General features: G+C 39.8%; 1 protein-coding gene across 6 annotated transcripts in view; it reads right to left on the bottom strand.

The window, feature by feature from the left end:
• LOC137091605 (protein numb homolog) overlaps positions 1–17,329 on the bottom strand; it is a 111,386-nt gene that overhangs the window by 37,012 nt on the left and 57,045 nt on the right. For all 6 annotated transcript variants that reach the window (XM_067456200.1, XM_067456204.1, XM_067456203.1 and 3 more), the window contains exons 2-3: positions 16,554–16,693; positions 6,692–6,766 (exon numbers count right to left, since the gene is read on the bottom strand). In XM_067456200.1, the coding sequence (XP_067312301.1) occupies positions 6,692–6,766; positions 16,554–16,679 (201 nt within the window). In that variant the 5' untranslated portion in view covers positions 16,680–16,693. The remainder of the gene's footprint in view (positions 1–6,691; positions 6,767–16,553; positions 16,694–17,329) is intronic.

The following is a 17,329-nucleotide window of genomic DNA, read 5'->3' as shown; positions in this document are numbered from 1 at the left end:
TATCCTGATTAATCGCACACAAAATAAAAGTTTGTGTTTATTTACATATGTGTGTGTACTGTATATAATTATTATGTTTATATAAATACACACACATGCATGTATATATTTAAGAATTTTTTTAAATAAAAATAAATATTTATATAAGATAAGATAAATTACATATACAGTATATACATGCAAATATTTCTTAAAAATATACATGCGTGTGTGTGTATTCATATAATAATTATACCACAGTACACACACAGATATGTAAACAACCCAAACTTTTATTTTGTTTTTGTACGAATTTTTGTATTTATTTTTGTATTTTATAAAACTAAAAACCAAAAACTGTAATAGTATCTCAACGATACTTAAATAGCACTGATACATACTGCATCTAAATTCCTGTCCTGTACGAACAGAGTTTGGTTATTTATGGCTATTACGACTAACTGAATTCACAAACTGCTCGCATCATGTGTCTTGTTTACAGATCCGTGACTCCCAAACGCTGCAGTGGTTTTCATCGGGAGTGAGGGGAAGTGGGGCTGCTATACATGTGAAAACGGTAACTGCATCAATGCATACGTCATTCCCTGAGCTTTGCCGTGTGTATGTGGCCTTTGAGAAACAAGAAGTGCACCATTCGCCAATCCTAACACTCGCTTCCTCATATACACTGGTCCCTTAACTGAGGTTTGGGTTTCAGTTCAGGTAATCATGACCACCATAACCATTATACACTGACCCCACACCTTCAGTTAAGGGCACAGCGAGTTTCACAGAAAGAGGTGGAGGTTACATGTTACAGAAAGACCTGAGTTAAAGTTATTGTGCTGAAGAGCATTTCACACAGTTCATACACAGCCACAGAAGGAAAGCAATGCTCATTGGGTTAGAAAGGAGGTTTAAGGGGTGAGAGAGGATCAAGATGCTCTTAATGGGTCATGTGAACAAACCTGCTTAGAAAAAGAGAACATCAAAATGCATTCACATCAGAACATATGCAAACAGATGGAGAAGGAGGCCTGCAGTTTCACGGAGAGTGACTGCCACTGACGCTATAGGGATACTGAGCAGAGAACATGCAGACCACAGACAGACATAAAGATCTGGAAATAAAGAGAAACAGGAAACACTAAAGGAGAGATAAATTAAAATGTCCCCATTGACTGAAATCTGTATTCCTCCCTCGGAATCAGCATTCATTTCCACGGTTTGGAGAACAGATACTACATAACCAGCCCACAAACACAGAGCATTAAGGTCTGTTTAACAGCATTGATTAGCTCAGAGTAGGGCTGTGCAATATATCGAAATTATCGAAATATAGGGATGGGTATCGTTAAGGTTTTAACGGTATTACTACTCTTACCGATACTGCTTATCGGCCCGGTACTTTAACGGTATTCTTATCGGTACTTTTTGAGATTTTATATATATATATATATAAAACACTGCTGCCTCTTTAAGACAGATGTGCAGATCTATAGGCGACTGATAATAGGCAGATGCACTACATTTTCTCCCAACAACTGTCCATTTTAGACACAAATTGCGTTTAAGAGACTCTCCAAGCCGGTCATTTTGACATACCGTAGATGTTTGTGTACATTTGATAGTTTAGACGCAAATGTGAAACCGAGAGTGTAATTTGCTTGTCTCGTTGCGGGCTGTTTCAGAGCGCGCGCCGACTTGGGAACAATCTCTTGCGCACATTTTTGTGCTTTTAATCGCTCTTTTTATTATTAAACACATCCCACAATTTACCAAAAGTAGCTAGACTGTATTTTACAACAATCACCGATCGTGCTGATTCTGTCACTACGTTTGAGTTATATGGAGAAATGACAGCGCAGGCTACTGCTGCTGCAAGGGGAATTAAGTTGCGCTAGACATAAATATTATAATTCTAATCTTTGGAAGCCAAAATCTAAAATAAAATCACACTAGATCTAGTGTAACCAGGCTGAATGTTTGAGTTCTGTCCTCCGTCATTAAGGGCTGTCGTTTAGCTCTCTCTCTCTGTCTCTGTCTCTGACACACACACACACGTCATGCCACGTGTATTTTTAAAAGTACCGACAGCAGAACCAATAACGTCTGAGCTTATCGATACAACGGCCTTTCAAAATCCCAAAATTCAAAACCCAATTATATTTCTGCCTCATACAGTGATCAGAATCCCCATTGGATCAAAAGGAAGTTATTTCAAACACTCACTGGTGTCTGAAAGTGACACTGGTCACTTTTTTGACTGAAGATGAGCTGAAGATGTTTATGTCTTAAATGTTAAAGTTAGTGGGTATCCTGATGTAATAACATGGGAAATGAGCAGCGGTGTTGAGAGTCTATGCCTCTGTTTCAGACCAATCCTCAAGCCCCCAGTAAGCCCGCTTTGGACCAAGGTATTCGGTTGCAATTGGGCGGGTTTTGTTGTGAAAACCTGGCAACCCTGCCCTGACGAGGCCCAATCAAGCCCCGGAGGCGAGCGTGGAAAAGCGACTGGCACGTGCTAACACACTTGCTTTTGGCCCGCCAGCAGAAACATGTCGGGCTAATGAGTGCCAACGTGAATGGCTTAATCATCGACAGAAAGGGTGCGCCTCATGGCATTATGCTGATGTCCCTCCCTGTGAATTGCAATTTTCAGAGGTCAAAGATCATCAGCAAACACAAACAGTGACTAGAAACAGTGCTTTCATTCTTCTGAAACCTGAAGGTTAAACTCAAGATAAGAGCTCTGTTACAAAGCAAGATGGAGCCTCGTGACAAGCCATCAACGGATCACAAAAGATAAAATCGAAGGACTTATCGCTTCATGGATATCATCCCAATATGCATTGTGATGAACGCAGAGAGAAAATTAATTCAAAATGGTGAACGGAGTTGAGAGAAATGTTAGCTGCCTGTGTAGAGCGCTTAAAATCTCTCACTCATGACACTTGTGGTTACTATGCTGCCTAATAAGTGTCTATACCGTATATGCCAATGCCAACCTAGGACATGTGAAATCTTTTCCCACTTATAATAAGACAAGCTCCAAGCATTTGTATTTCATCAAGTTAAGATATACATTAAGTTAAGCTTTTAAGCAAGAAGTCTCTTAAGTCTTTTTGTATTATATTGTATTATATAGTCAGCGAATGCACACATTAATGCATTAAATCTTCATTTCACCAGAAACAAGCCTTCATTTATGTGAAGCATGTATATCATTATGATTGTGTGCGCCATCTGGAGGATGTTGGGTGCAGCTCGCACAGTAACGATACGCAATAAACACAAGAGGATGACATTAATAAAGATGAGCCTCTGCAGAGAGACATGCATTTCCTGGACACGGGTGGCAGGCTTTCAGTGAGAGGAATTCACATTATTGGCTAGTGAACAGGCCTCACGTCCACACACACACACACACACACACACACACACACACACACACACACACACACACACGATGGTAACTTAATCAGTGTTGATTAGTTGTGGAGATAATAAGATTTGAAGCGTCTGAGCGAGAGTTTGAGTAGGTTACACGGTCAAGAGACATGACTTGTGGTAAAGCTGCCTCTTTAAGGCTTGTGTTATTAGTTATGTTCAGTGTTTGTGTCTTCATTCAACACTCAGACGGTAATATGGTGCCAAAAAGCCTGTGATTTAATTGTATTTTTTATGTGTTGCATGTTATAGTGATGCGCTGCACTGTGTTCATGTGAGCACTGATCCGCCAGTGTTTTCAACATCCGCCAGTGTTTTCAACACTAATGTGATTAAACACAGCCAGCAGAAGGTCAGATTGAGAAGATACGCAATAACTCAGAGCAAGCCATCAGGTTGAAAGTGACAAACATCTCGACTCTATTTTCCCCTGAGCTTAATCAATCAATCAATCAACTTTATTTATATAGCGCTTTTACAATGACGATTGTTTCAAAGCAGCTTCACAGTGTTAAACAGGACAATATTGCAGCAAAATTTGATTTGGCTGTACAGTCGTTCTGGAGGAAAAAAGCGATGTTATCAGCTTATTTGAATTTATCATATAGCGACAATGTTGCCAGATCAGTATTATAGTTATACCTAATTAATATTTTTTTTTGTTGTTAAATAAAACAAACTTCCTGCCCTTAACTTGGGCGGCGGCGTCTCAGGCCTTGTCAATGCGGTGAATAGACAGCGCGGTGGACTTCCTTTTCCCTGAAGAATGGAATGTCTTGCGCTGGACTCTGCCGAAACAGGAAACTCACGCCTGTCCTTCTGCTGGTGGATTGCGTGCTTACGTGCTGCAGTTTGGGCGAACGATAAGATACCGGTTCTGCTGACTCAGTGCTGGAGCTGAAGCCCAGTGTGGAAGCATTCAGGATAACATGTTCAACTTTTTAAAAACACACCACTCACATCAACAACACTGTAGACTGGAAGCAGCTTCCTATTTTTGTTGTGCTGGCGAGCTACTTCAGACCTTTTTTTCAGTCAGTCACATTTGCAAATTTGACGTTCATGATGACACTAATGCTAAAATCACACTGTTCTGAATGTTAAGTGTCATCAAAACTTGAAAAACTCAAAGACTGTTGTGACATTTGTTTGTGGGCATGTTATGTAGTATTGTAACACCCTCGCTCCGCAGTCAAGCCAGTGGAAATGCAGATGATTCTGATGGTCCGGGCAGAGCTCAGAGGTGGTTAAAGGAATAGAGATTATTGGCAAGTAACTTACAAATACACAAAAGTTTGGGGTCAGTAAGAAGGTTTAATGTTTTTGTCTCTTCTGCTCATCAAGGCTGCATTTATTTGATTAAAAAATACATAATAAAACAATAAAATTGTGAAATATTATTACAATTTAAAATAACTGTTTTCTATGCGAATATACTTTAAAGTGTAATATGTAATATACTCCTGTGATCAAATCTGAATTTTCAGCATCATTACGCCAGTGTTCAGTGTCACATGATCCTTCAGATATCGTTCTAATGTGCAGATTTGTTTCGAGTAACATTTCTGATTATTATCAACGTTTGAAAACTTGTTTTAAGAATAGCATTCAAAATAATGGCATTTCTATAAAACAGAACATTTTTGTAACAATGTAAAAGTATTTCCTGTCACTTTTGATCTATTTAATGCATCCTTACTGAATAAAAGTTAAAGCTTTACTATGTAATTGTTCCGTCTGCTAGGTCGGTGGGAAAGAATCGGGATAGGACTCGGGCAGAAATCACGTTCACGGATGAGATTATTAACGTTACTGTGAAGCAGAGCAGGAGCGAGTGTTGTGGAGCTGAGCAAGGCTGCTGGTGCAATTGTGAGCAGCGGGACTTTTATTTACGGGACACAGTCGCCGGCGCCATTTCCGCTTTTCCGGTCATAAGTATGAGGTAACGCAGCTCTGTTTATCATATTAGATTCATCTGAGTGTGTTTAAAATTATGTTATGACGTTACTGCTGTGACACTTGTTTACACAGCTAAGAGTAAAGCGTTTCTGCAGAATAAAACCAGAAACCGAGGGTAACGCAGATATGAGGTGATTGACAGGCGACTCCCTCAGACGCTATGCTCAGACGTTCCGGCTCATTGGTTAAAATAGCAATTTTCTCACAATGTATAAATAGTTGGAAACATTTGGGATATTGTAAGAACTCAACTGAACAAAATATATAACACTGGCCTAGTGGTTTTTGGATATTTTACTGCAAAAATACTACATAGTGCACCTTTAAGTGATTGTTTCACACTAGTCTAGGGAGGGGGTCATTACTGGTTTCATGATAAAAGATGATCAAATGTACTGACGGATAGTAAAATTGTTTAAAATGTAATTATCATTAAAACCGTGTTTGATTATCACGATTTTGAAAACTCATCAACTCACTTATGTCATTTGTTAAATATAAAATATAAAACTTGTTGAAAAGTTTTCATGTCTTTTTGAAACCTTTAAAGGGATGGTTCACTTTAAAATAAAAATTCTGTCATCCTTTCCTCACACAAGGGAAGATATTTTGAAGAATGTCAGTAACCAAAGAGTTAACTGGAGCCATTTACTTCTATAGTATTTTTTTTTTCCTACTGTAGAAGTCAATGGCTCCAGTTAACTGTTTGGTTACTGACATTCTTCAAAATATCTTCCCTTGTGTTCAGCTGAAGAAAGAAATTCATACAGGTTTGAAACAACTTGAGGGTGAGTAAATGATGACAATTTTCATTTTAAAGTGAACCGTTCCTTTAACAAAACCGTGATAATATTGATAATTTGGGTCACTCTAGTCGTGATATGAAATGTTCATACCATCCCATCCCTACACTAGTCTTGTTAGCATTAATGATATTTAATTCTTGAATATATACTTTCCCTTGACATTTATGTACAGAACTTCCATTAAAAATGCCTACTGTAAATGTAGAATTTGCCAAATTATTTCCTGTATAATTGACATTATGACACAAATGCAGCCAAGTGAGCTTGACTTCTATTAAACCTGGAAGATTTTTTAACTGACGCATGATAACATGAGCGAGACCAACGGAAGGGGGAGAGAACGACAGAAACACTTTAAATAGATCACTTGGTGTCGACTGAAGGAAAAGAGATGTGTTGTGATTGGAGGAGGACAGACATGGACTGAGGAGATTGTTAAGGTGATGAGCAGGAGATTTGGCAAATGAAGGACGTGTTGAGTGGGTTTGTACACCTACCGTCTTCAATCTCTTGACGGCTTCTTCACAGATGTGCATGCCACGAGACTCGTCGACCTCCACGTGCCCCAGATACTACAGAGACACACAGGGAAACAGTAGTTTAGCTTTGAAACAGTGTCACTCTGTCTTTCCCGTTCCAAAAGGAAGAGGTCACGCAGACCCATTTATTCCTGTTGGAGCTGCCGTTCCGGTGGCCGGAAAAAGTGGCGCCCTCCCCGACCCACACAGACCTCCCTTGTAGAAGACATCACTGCGTCTCGCCCAAAAGCCTCCTGTGGCGGCTGAGGTCAGGCCAAGTGGCGGACAGCTATTGTACAGAGAGGAAGTCCTTCCCCTTCCCCTAGTAAAACACACAGGAGCTGCTTGGCTATTGTCAGTTTGTGACATCGGCTGACACACATATGAGAGCAGCTAGAGGTGTGCACCTGTTTAGTAAAGGGTTAGTTCACCCAAAAATTCTCTCATTAATTCCTCACCCTAATGTGGCTCGACACCCGTCAGACCTCCGTTCATCTTGAGAACACAAATTAAGATATTAGTGTTGAAATCCGATGGCTCAGAAAGGCCTTTATTGACACCAATGTAATTTCCTCTCTCAAGTCCCATAAAGGCACTAAAGACGTCGTTACAAAGCCCATCTCACTACAGCGGCTCTACAATCATTTAATGAAGAGACGAGAATAGTTTTGTGTGCAAAAAAACGAAATAACGACTTGTATAGTGATGGGCCGATTTCAAAACAAAGTTTCGAACGGTTATGAATCAGTGAATTGATTCATGATTCTGATCGCCAAAGTCACATGATTTCAGCAGTTTGGGGGTTTGACATACGATCCGAATCATGAATCGATACGCTGATTCATAATCGTTCGAAACTTTGTTTTGTCTACAGACACTCAATTTTTATACTTTCTTTTTCAGAGTACTTACATTTTAATTGTGTACTGATATATAAAGAACGTTTAAACAAATTTGGAAAACATTTTTTTTAACCAATTCTTACCTACCCTACCTTTAACTAGGGCTGGGTATAAAAAAAAATATATTAAAAAAAAAAGTGATTTCTCGATTTTTTTATCGATTACCATTTTCACGAACCAATATCGATTCTTAAATCTCAAAAATCGATTAATCAATTCGTTTTCAGTTTAATGAATGGAACATTGTAGCGCACCTCCCATCCAATATATTGCAATAAAGTGTTTTGTTACTACTTATATAAAACAAATATTAAAGATAATTGAGCGCAATTTAAGTGTTTGTAAACAAATCAGGTATTTTTTTTAACCTTCAATAGCCTATTATAGTAGGCTACAACATAGTAATTTCATAGTATACAGTATTAGTTCAGAGATTTGTTTTCCTTGAGGAAATTTGCCATGTATTGAACCGGATATATATCCTAAATAATCGGAATCAAAATTAAATCTAAGTTCAAACTTGTGAATCAAAATCAAATCGAACTAGGAAATGTGTGTCAATCAATACCCAGCCTTAATATTAACCCTGTAAAACCTGACATATAAAAAAATACAGTAATAGAGTAATGGAACACTTTTTTGCATTTAAAAATTGCATTTTAAATTTTTTTTGTTAATATCATATTTGATACATCAGGCTTTTATGATTCATGAAGTACGATAAATGAATATGAAGAAAATGGCGCCCAAACCTGAGGAGGAAAAAAATAGGAATGTGCGAGACTAGCCGATTAAACCAGTGGTTCTGAAACCTGTCCCCTCACCACTGTACATTTTGTAGTTCTCCGTCATTAGACAAGATTATTAGATATGATAACCAAGACAAAGCACTACCCATGATGCTGATAACTGATAGCCAAGAGGTAAATATATCATGAGACAGTGTCAAAGGCAGCTGTAAGGTCATGATGAGAACATTAGGACAACCAGAATCAGCAGACTGATTGAGATGCAGATGCAGGTCATTAGTGATTTTTACCAACGCTGTTTCAGTGCTGTGGCCTGACCGGAAGCCAGATTGAAAGGGATCAGGAAGATTGTTAAAGAAAAGGTGAGCTTGTAGCTGAGGCGGCAACTACTTTTTAAGGCAGCTTCGAACCAGAAGGAAGATTAGATATAGGTCTGACATTATTCATAACTGAAGAATCCAGCCCAGGTTTCTTTAAAATAGGACTGACTGCAGCTGTTAATGATAGCGGGACAGACCCAGAAAAAGAACAGTTGATCAGATGAGCAATAGGATATGAGATGGTATGAGAGCAGGTTTTAAGAAGTGAGCTAGGCACTGCATCTAACTGACAAGTAGATGAGTTAAGCTTGGAACATACTCTGCAAGAACAAAGAAATTTGTTCGTTTTCTCGAGGTGGTAAGAACAAGAACAAAGTTCGTTCTGGCAGTACATCCCATACTTCACGAGAAAAGCAGGTGCCGATCATCTGCATTTCTCCGCATTAACCACGGCCGCTTTAAATGTCTGACCAATCACACAATAGTTCTCGAACACCCGCAAGAAAAAAGTTCTGCTCAGGCGATGTGTCGAGAACTCCCAAACCAGGGCTGTGAGAACAACACAACGTCATTTTGTTCTCACAGCCCTGGGAGCAAGGACTTTTTCCTCTGTTCTTGCGGAGTATGTTGCAGCCTTTAGTTTGAGCAATTATGTTGTTAACAGACGATGAACTAGTGGGAGTAATGCTAGAGAGGGTGTATTATATGGGCTGAGGTGAGGAGTTTAACAGTTGAAAATAATGTCTTAGGTCGGTTGATTATGTTGATTATGTTGCGGTAATAATCTGTACGTGTGCTAATAAGAGCTGCCTTGCATTTCAGCTGGTGAGCACAGAAATTTTGATAATGCACCTCCAGGACACTTTTCCTATATCGGCGATCAAGATGTCTGCCAGTTTGTTTAAGCAGCCAGAGCTCAGGTGTATACCAAGGCATGAGATGAAGGTACCAGCTTAGTTACCATAGGGGCCTGATTGTCCAAGGCTTCAGAGATAGTGGAGTTGTAAGTAGAGAAAACAGCAGACGGACAAGAGAAAGCAGAGTAAGAAGACAGAGAAGATGCATTAATGGAGTCTGAGAATGACAGAGGATCAACATTGCGATAATTAATAGTAGTTTTGAGAAGAGGTTCAGGAAGAGGAAAGTCACATTTTAATTGTTATCAGTTTATGATCAGACATACCAGTGTGAGATCCAGAGACAGAGACGTTACTAATTCCTGAAGCGCAAACAAGATCAAGCGTGTGACCATGACAGTGAGTAGGAAAATCAACATGTTGTACAAGACGGAAATCGTCCAAAGTTAACGTAAGGTCACTGGCATTGGAGCAGATGGTGTCATACTGGATATTGAAATCACCAAGCAGCATAACGGGAGGATACAGCAAAGGCCAGAGTGAGCAGTTCATTCAGTTCAGAGAAGAAATCTGGCAGACTTAGGAGCACGATACAGTGGTGCGAGCGAGCACTTTAAAAGCCATCAAAGACTTAACATCATGAAATTCAGTCATGACAATTTTCATAGCATCACTATAGACAACAGCTATAGGCCACCACACCTACCACAGAGACGTGGCTTAAGCCCCGTTTCCACCAAAATTACCCGGAACAATTTGTACCAGGAACTTTTTTACAGGAACTTTTCTCCCCCCCAGACCTGCAGCTGTCTGCGTTTCGACCGCGATAAAGTTCCGAGAAGATTAGGCAAATTAGTCCGGTGATGTAGGACTGCACGCGACTGTTCCTCCAAGCCAGTGACGGACAAGGGCTGTCACTTTTTATTCGATATTCGAATATGCATTCGAAGATGACGTGAAATATCCGTAATCGAACTATAAATAAACTATCCGGTTTTTAAAGTGCCATGTAGCGCAATTTTATTTTTATTTTTTACTGTCGGTGCGTTTACATGGAGCACTGTAATCAGTTTAAAAGTCCAATCTGAAGGAAAATGCTCCATATAAACACCTCAATCGTAATAAAAATGCCCAAACTGAATGAAATTGTAATCGTTTTGAGATGGGTGGATAAATCTTATCATGAATCGATCAAACGAAACATTTCACCATGTAAATGACCTGACCGGATTACTTTTGAGTGTGCGTCCTTATGTGATAACAGCGCGCGCCCCACTGAAGAGCACACGTCGCGCTCATGCAGCAAGCATGTTGACAAGAGAGGAAAATACATTTTTCTGAGGGATAATCTTTTTATTTCATAAGAAGTTATGAAGATAATGTTGGCATAATGACACTGTCCCTAAGCCTATGTAAGCAAACAATCAACTTCTTCAACTGCGCCTGACATTAGAATTAATTTTTTCTGAGATGATTATTACACTTTACAACAAATGAATAGCTTTTATAAAACCGTAAAGTCCTGGTGGCCGTTGAGAGTTGCTATGGCATCCGTAAACACATTCCAGGCGCTGGAGATGACGGCGTTGTAGATAATTGAATATATTCGAATGCCTTGCTTGATATTTGATATCCGTTCGAATTAGATTTTTTTCAAAAATGACAGCCCTAGCGGACAGTAATCATTTTTGTGTGTACCGATTGAAAGATTTAGTGGATTTAGTTATTATAAGCTATTTATTTGTTTAAATAATCATCTCAGAAAAAATAATTCTTCTGTCAGGCGCGCAAGTAAAAAACTGCCTGGGGCAATATACGCTGTGTCATTACTCCAACATTATCTTCATTATCTTATAACTTACGAAATAAAAAGTTAACCCCTCAGAAAAATTAACTTTCCTCTCTTGTCAACATGAGCGCGGCGTGTAAGACTTTTAAAAATGCCGAGTTGGACCTAAATGCTGCGTGAGCTCAACCAATCAGCATGTTCAGCGCCCAAGTCCCGCCCTCGAAAGTTCCTGAACTTTGAAAAAGTACTACCCCGCGAGCAGGGCCGTTTGGAGGGGGAAATATTTACCCGGAACTTCATTTATACCCTGGTTCCTGCGGTCTAAACACACGAAGTACCACCCAAAGTTCCTAGTTCCTGGGTAAAGTTCCTGTGGTGGAAACGGGGCTTTAGACAAGGATTTATAACCAGATGCAGTTAAGGGGTTTAGATGAAAGTACTCAACACAGCTTTTGTTTTTGTTTATTATAATTGTTGATTTAGTTTTCATTTAATTTAATAATCTTAATTTCTGCTTTAAATAGTAAGCAAATAGTTTTTTTAGGTTAAAAAATCAATTTTTAACCCTTTTATTGTTTATAAATGTACAGCATTGCTGACACACACACATATATATATATTCACAATATTTGCTTTCATATGCTTTATACTACACATTGTTTGGAGGACTGCATTGGGCATAATGAGACGTAAAATGTATATTTTTTGTTTTTTATCCTATTGTTTGATCAACAGATTAATCAACAGATTAATCACTTATCAAAAAAAAATGCTAGGTGCAGCACTAACTAGTCAGTTTCAACATTTCTGTTTAAGCGTTAATGAACTTAGTCGTTGTGCACATCCCTACTTATGAACCAGTTATTGAGCATGAATGAGAACAGCAGCTGTCTATAACCACGAGAGCAGCCGTTTTCCATAGCCTGTAAAAGAACAGAGCAGTAATTTAGCTGGGAAATGGGCACAGAGTTATTCATAGAGCTCCTCTTCTTGAGCAGTCAGGACTGCTTACATAAAGTGTGTCCTCAACACAACTCAACCTTTATGGTCATCAGACATTTTTAAAAAATGTATCTCAATAGTCAGATATCAAAACTTGGCCCGGTCTGTGCTGAGTCCTGATGGAGAAATAGTAGTGTGTTACAAAAACATTTAAAAGTTATCAATGTCATATGTCATTATACATGGATAATTTAATAGTATATTATTTAATCAGTATATTTGTAAACAGCAACTGCATTACAGTATTGAGAATTTGGGGGTAGAATTAAATCATAATATCCCAAAACATATGGATTATTTTCCATTTGCAAACTAAAAAATAACTAACAAGATCATCATGATCACTGACAGGTAAAGTGAATAACACTGATGATCTCTTCATCACAGCAGCTGTTAGTGGGTGGGATATATTAGGCACCAAGTGGACATTTTGTCCTCAAAGTGTTAGAAGCAGGAAAAATGGCCAAGAGTAAGAATTTGAGTGAGTTTAACAAGGGCCAAATTGTGATGCTAGACATCTCCAAAACTGCAGCCGGCCACAGGGTCATGGGCAGCCAAGGCTCATTGATGCACGTGGGGAGCGAAGGCTGGCCCGTGTGGTCCGATCAAACAGACAAGCTAGCTAAAATTGCTAAAGTAGTTAATTATGGTTCTGATAGAAAGGTGTCAGAATACACAGTGCATCACAGTGTGTCGCTTACCTGGGGAACACATGGCCCCAGGATGCACTATGGGAAGAAGGCGAGCCGGCGGAGGCAGTGTGATGCTTTGGGCAATGTTCTGCTGGGAAACCTTGAGTCTTCCATCCATGTGGATGTTACTTTGACACGTACCACCTACCTAAGCATTGCTGCAGACCATGTTCAGCCTTTCATGGAAACGGTATTCTGGTGGCTGTGGCTCTTCCAGCAGGATAATGCTCCTGACACAAAGCACAAATGCTTCAGGAATGGTTTGAGGAGCACAACAACAAGTTTGAGGTGTTGACTTGGCCTCTGAATTCCCAAGATCTCAATCCAATTGATCATCTGTGGGATGAGCTGAACAAACAAGTCCGATCCATGGAGGTCCCACCTTGTGACTTACAGGACTTAAAGGATCTGCTGCTAACATATTGGTGCCAGATCCCACAGCACTCCTTCAGGAGTCTAGTGGAGTCCAAGCCTCGACAGGTCAGGGCCGTTTTGCCAGCAAAAGTGAGACCAACACAATATAAGGTCATAATGTTATGCCTGATCAATGTATGGCCTAGATTAAATTTTAGAATTATATTTTATACTTTAACGGTCTATAACACGCATCCCGGGGTTATTGTTTATTAGATTTCCATTGACATTTTAAGTGGCTCGTAAAACTGGGAAAAAATGCGCAGCTAATATGTGCATGAGCTCAGAACTGCATGACTGCTTTTAAACACAGATCTATTCATCAAGACATCCATGATGAGTGCTAAAAATATGAACTGATTAATGCTAAGGATGTGCAAAACTTCAGTTTCACTATAAACCAATCCGTGAACTACAAAGAAATTTGAGCACCATTCACTTGAATTATATGGAGAAAAAACTTAATTACTTTTCACCAAAGAAAGTCATCTTGGATGGCCTGGGAGGGGGAATAAATAATCAGGAATTTTTCAATTTTGGGTGAACTATTCCTATAAGAAGGACTTCAAAAAAAGAAGAGTTATACATGCACCAAAACAACCAATTCACTGGATGTCATTTTCCTGAAATCCAAGCACCTCGACTCAACAAATGCACAAGTCATAAAAACACTGACTCACGGCTTTACACACACACACACACACACACACACACACACACACACACACACACACACACACACACACACACACACACACACACACAGAGAGAGCTGTATTGAGCATATTTATGATCAGCAGGTGGAGAAATAAGAGCTCAGATGATGAGTAAATTTAGGACACGACAACAGAACACACACACACACACACACACACACACACACAGACACACAGACACACAGACACACAGACACACAGACACACAGACACACAGACACACAAAGACACACAGACACACAGACACACAGACACACACACAAACACAAACACACCAGAGGCCACCGATTTACTGTGACCTTATGGTACAATAATAAGCCAGCCTAAAAACAGAGGTGAAAAAAAAAGACATCTACAGGAAGAAAAAAAAAAACGAGAGTTGGATGGTTGGAGCGCTGATGGTTAGAACGTGGAGACCTGGACTGGCCTGGGGCTAAAATTCAGCCCTGGACAAATCCAGCCCAGGCGGCCCACAAGTTCCCACGTGAACGTTTTTGCTAGGTTTAGGGACTTAAATATAAATAAATAAATAAATAAATAAATAAATAAATAAATAAATAAATAAATAAATAAATAAAACTAAGACAGGGACTTTTGTCACATAGAAATGCACTTTAGAGTAAAGCACTGATGTTCAGCTAAGATGCAGTAAAGTAAATTTACTGCTAATAAATGCGTTCATCATTTACTCCATCTCATGTCGTTCCAAACCTGTATGACTTTCTCTCTTCTGTGATACACAAAAGAATGCTGGAAACCAAACCATTTTGGTTAGGCTATTCTATTTTGTGTTAGAAAAAATAGATTCAAATGATTTTCTTTCGTGTTCCAAGGAAAGAAAGTAATTCATGGTTGGACATTAGGGTGGGCAAATGATGACATTTTGGGTAGAAACAACCCTTTAAAAACAATAATACCTCATTTAAGTAAGACATCTGTCTTTCTTGAGGCTCTCGTTATCAATTTAATTCAGTTAAAATTCTTTAAAACTATTAAAAGGTTCATAAAACATATTTTAAGAGAAAAGGGCTTTGTCCTTAATTCATGGGATCCTGGCTTTAACGCTGTTTTGTTAAATTATCCTTTAATTGCCCAAATTAAATTTACAATGGTTCTAGCATATAATCCAGAGTTTAACAGTCGCAATCAAACCAAGAGCAGCTATTTATACTTTTGCATGGAGTGTACGCCATAGCTACATCATAGGCTGTGTGTTGTGCCCTGATGTGCACCTCTCCAAAAATGTAACAAGGCGTCGATCCTACCCCAAGTGCTGTGATTGGTCTGCCAGAACCCCATCCTCAGGGATACAGATGCTCCCTCTGCATGTGTAGCTGCACGTCAACATGAACAAGGACGCAGAAGTATAAATAAAAATTGACGCATAGCCCATGGTGTAGAGGCTATGGCGCAGGTCCGACGCAGATGTATAAATCAGGCTTACATCAAGTGCAAAGCACGCCGCCACTGGACTCTAGAGCAATGGACACGTGTTCTCTGGAGTGACCAATCACGCTTCTCTGTCTGGCAATCACATGGACGAGTCTGGGTTTGGCGGTTGCCAGGAGAACAGTACTAGCCTGACTGCATTGTGCCAAGTGTAAAGTTTGGTGGAGGGGGGTTATGGTGTGGGGTTGTTTTTCAGGGGTTGGGCTTAGCCCCTTAGTTCCAGTGAAATAAACTCAATGCTTCAGCACACCAAGACATTTTGAACAATTTCGTGCTCCAGACTTTGTGGGAACAGTTTGGGGATGTTCCAACAAAAGCGTCGGCCCATAAAGACATGGATGAGCGAGTTTGGTGAGGAGAACTTGACCGGCCTGCACAGAGTCCTGACCTCAACCCAAAAAGATCACCTTGGGGATGAATTAGAGCGGAGACTTTGAGCCAGGCCTTCTTATCCAACATGGTTGAGGAGATTCCCCCTTCTATGTAAAGCGCTTTGAGTGCCTAGAAAAGCGCTATATAAATGTAATGAATTATTATTATCAGTGCTGGACCTCACAAATGTGCTTCTAGAAGAATGGTCATTAATTCCCACAAACACTCCTAAACCTTGTGGAAAGCCTTCCCATAAGAGTTGAAGCTGTTATAGCTGCAAAGGGTGGGCCAACTCCATATTAAACCCTACAGATTAAGAATGGGATGTCATTAAAGTTCATGTGCATGTTAAGGCAGGCGTCCCAAAACCTTTGCCCATATAGTGCATCAAAGAACGGTGAGAATTACAGCATATTATTTTCCAAAAACATGTCAGAGATGAGTGTTCAGACAAGCACAACAGTAGCAGACAACAAGTGCCTCAAAGCTCTAGTCATCTCTAGCATGAACAGCATGAAAATGATTGACAGCTGCAGGTGGTTCAGCACAGGTGTGTGGGTGTGTGTGTGTGTCCATTACCTTTACAGCGAAGCTGCATTTGCCCCCGCGTACAGCCTCCTCGTCTGTCTGCCACTGGTGTGGCCGGCTGGACTCTGGCACGTAAACGTCTTTCTTTCGCCGGAAGCTCTGCCGTAGCTTATTCATCGCTTAACCTCCTCCTGCACAGAGCACAGAGAGACATTTCAGACAGATGCCAACAGACGACTGGAACTAGCAGGAAGAATTGCCGTACAGAGCCAGACTTCACATCTTATTCATTAATAACTAAACATTACAAAATTATTGGAAAAAACATGCAAAACAAAACAAAGAAATTCCTTTTACTTGCTACAAATATAATGGCTGTCATAGTACCAAACCTTGAGCAGTCAATACCAGCGCTAGTGAATGGGTTTGCCACTTGTACATTAGTGCCTAGTCTTTAAGTTTATGTGCATGTTTTCTTAATGGATAAAAAAATGTATCTGACTCCATTAATCTCAATTAAAGGGATCCTATAATGCCCATTTGCAAGATGCAAAAAAAGTCTGATGTCCCCTAGAGTGTGTGTGAAGGTTTAGCTCAAAATCAAAAACCCCAGAGGTCAAATGAGCTGCTAGCACAAGCTTGTGAAGCCCCGCCCTCTTCTATACAGGGGGCGGAGCTTCACAAGCTTGTGCTAGCAGCTCAGAAACTGTTCAGCCTTTTCTGTTCAAACCAGTCGGACAATGAATGAGAGACTCAAGAAGAAGTGACAACATGTAGAATGAGACAGGACGTTTCGGAAGGGTTAGTTGACGAATTTATGAGGTTAC

The sequence above is a fragment of the Pseudorasbora parva genome, chromosome 10 (assembly GCF_024679245.1).
Source record: "Pseudorasbora parva isolate DD20220531a chromosome 10, ASM2467924v1, whole genome shotgun sequence".
NCBI classification, from domain to species: domain Eukaryota; kingdom Metazoa; phylum Chordata; class Actinopteri; order Cypriniformes; family Gobionidae; genus Pseudorasbora; species Pseudorasbora parva.
The sequence above is the reverse complement of the archived record's forward strand: the minus strand, read 5'-3'. Positions and strand labels throughout refer to the sequence as shown.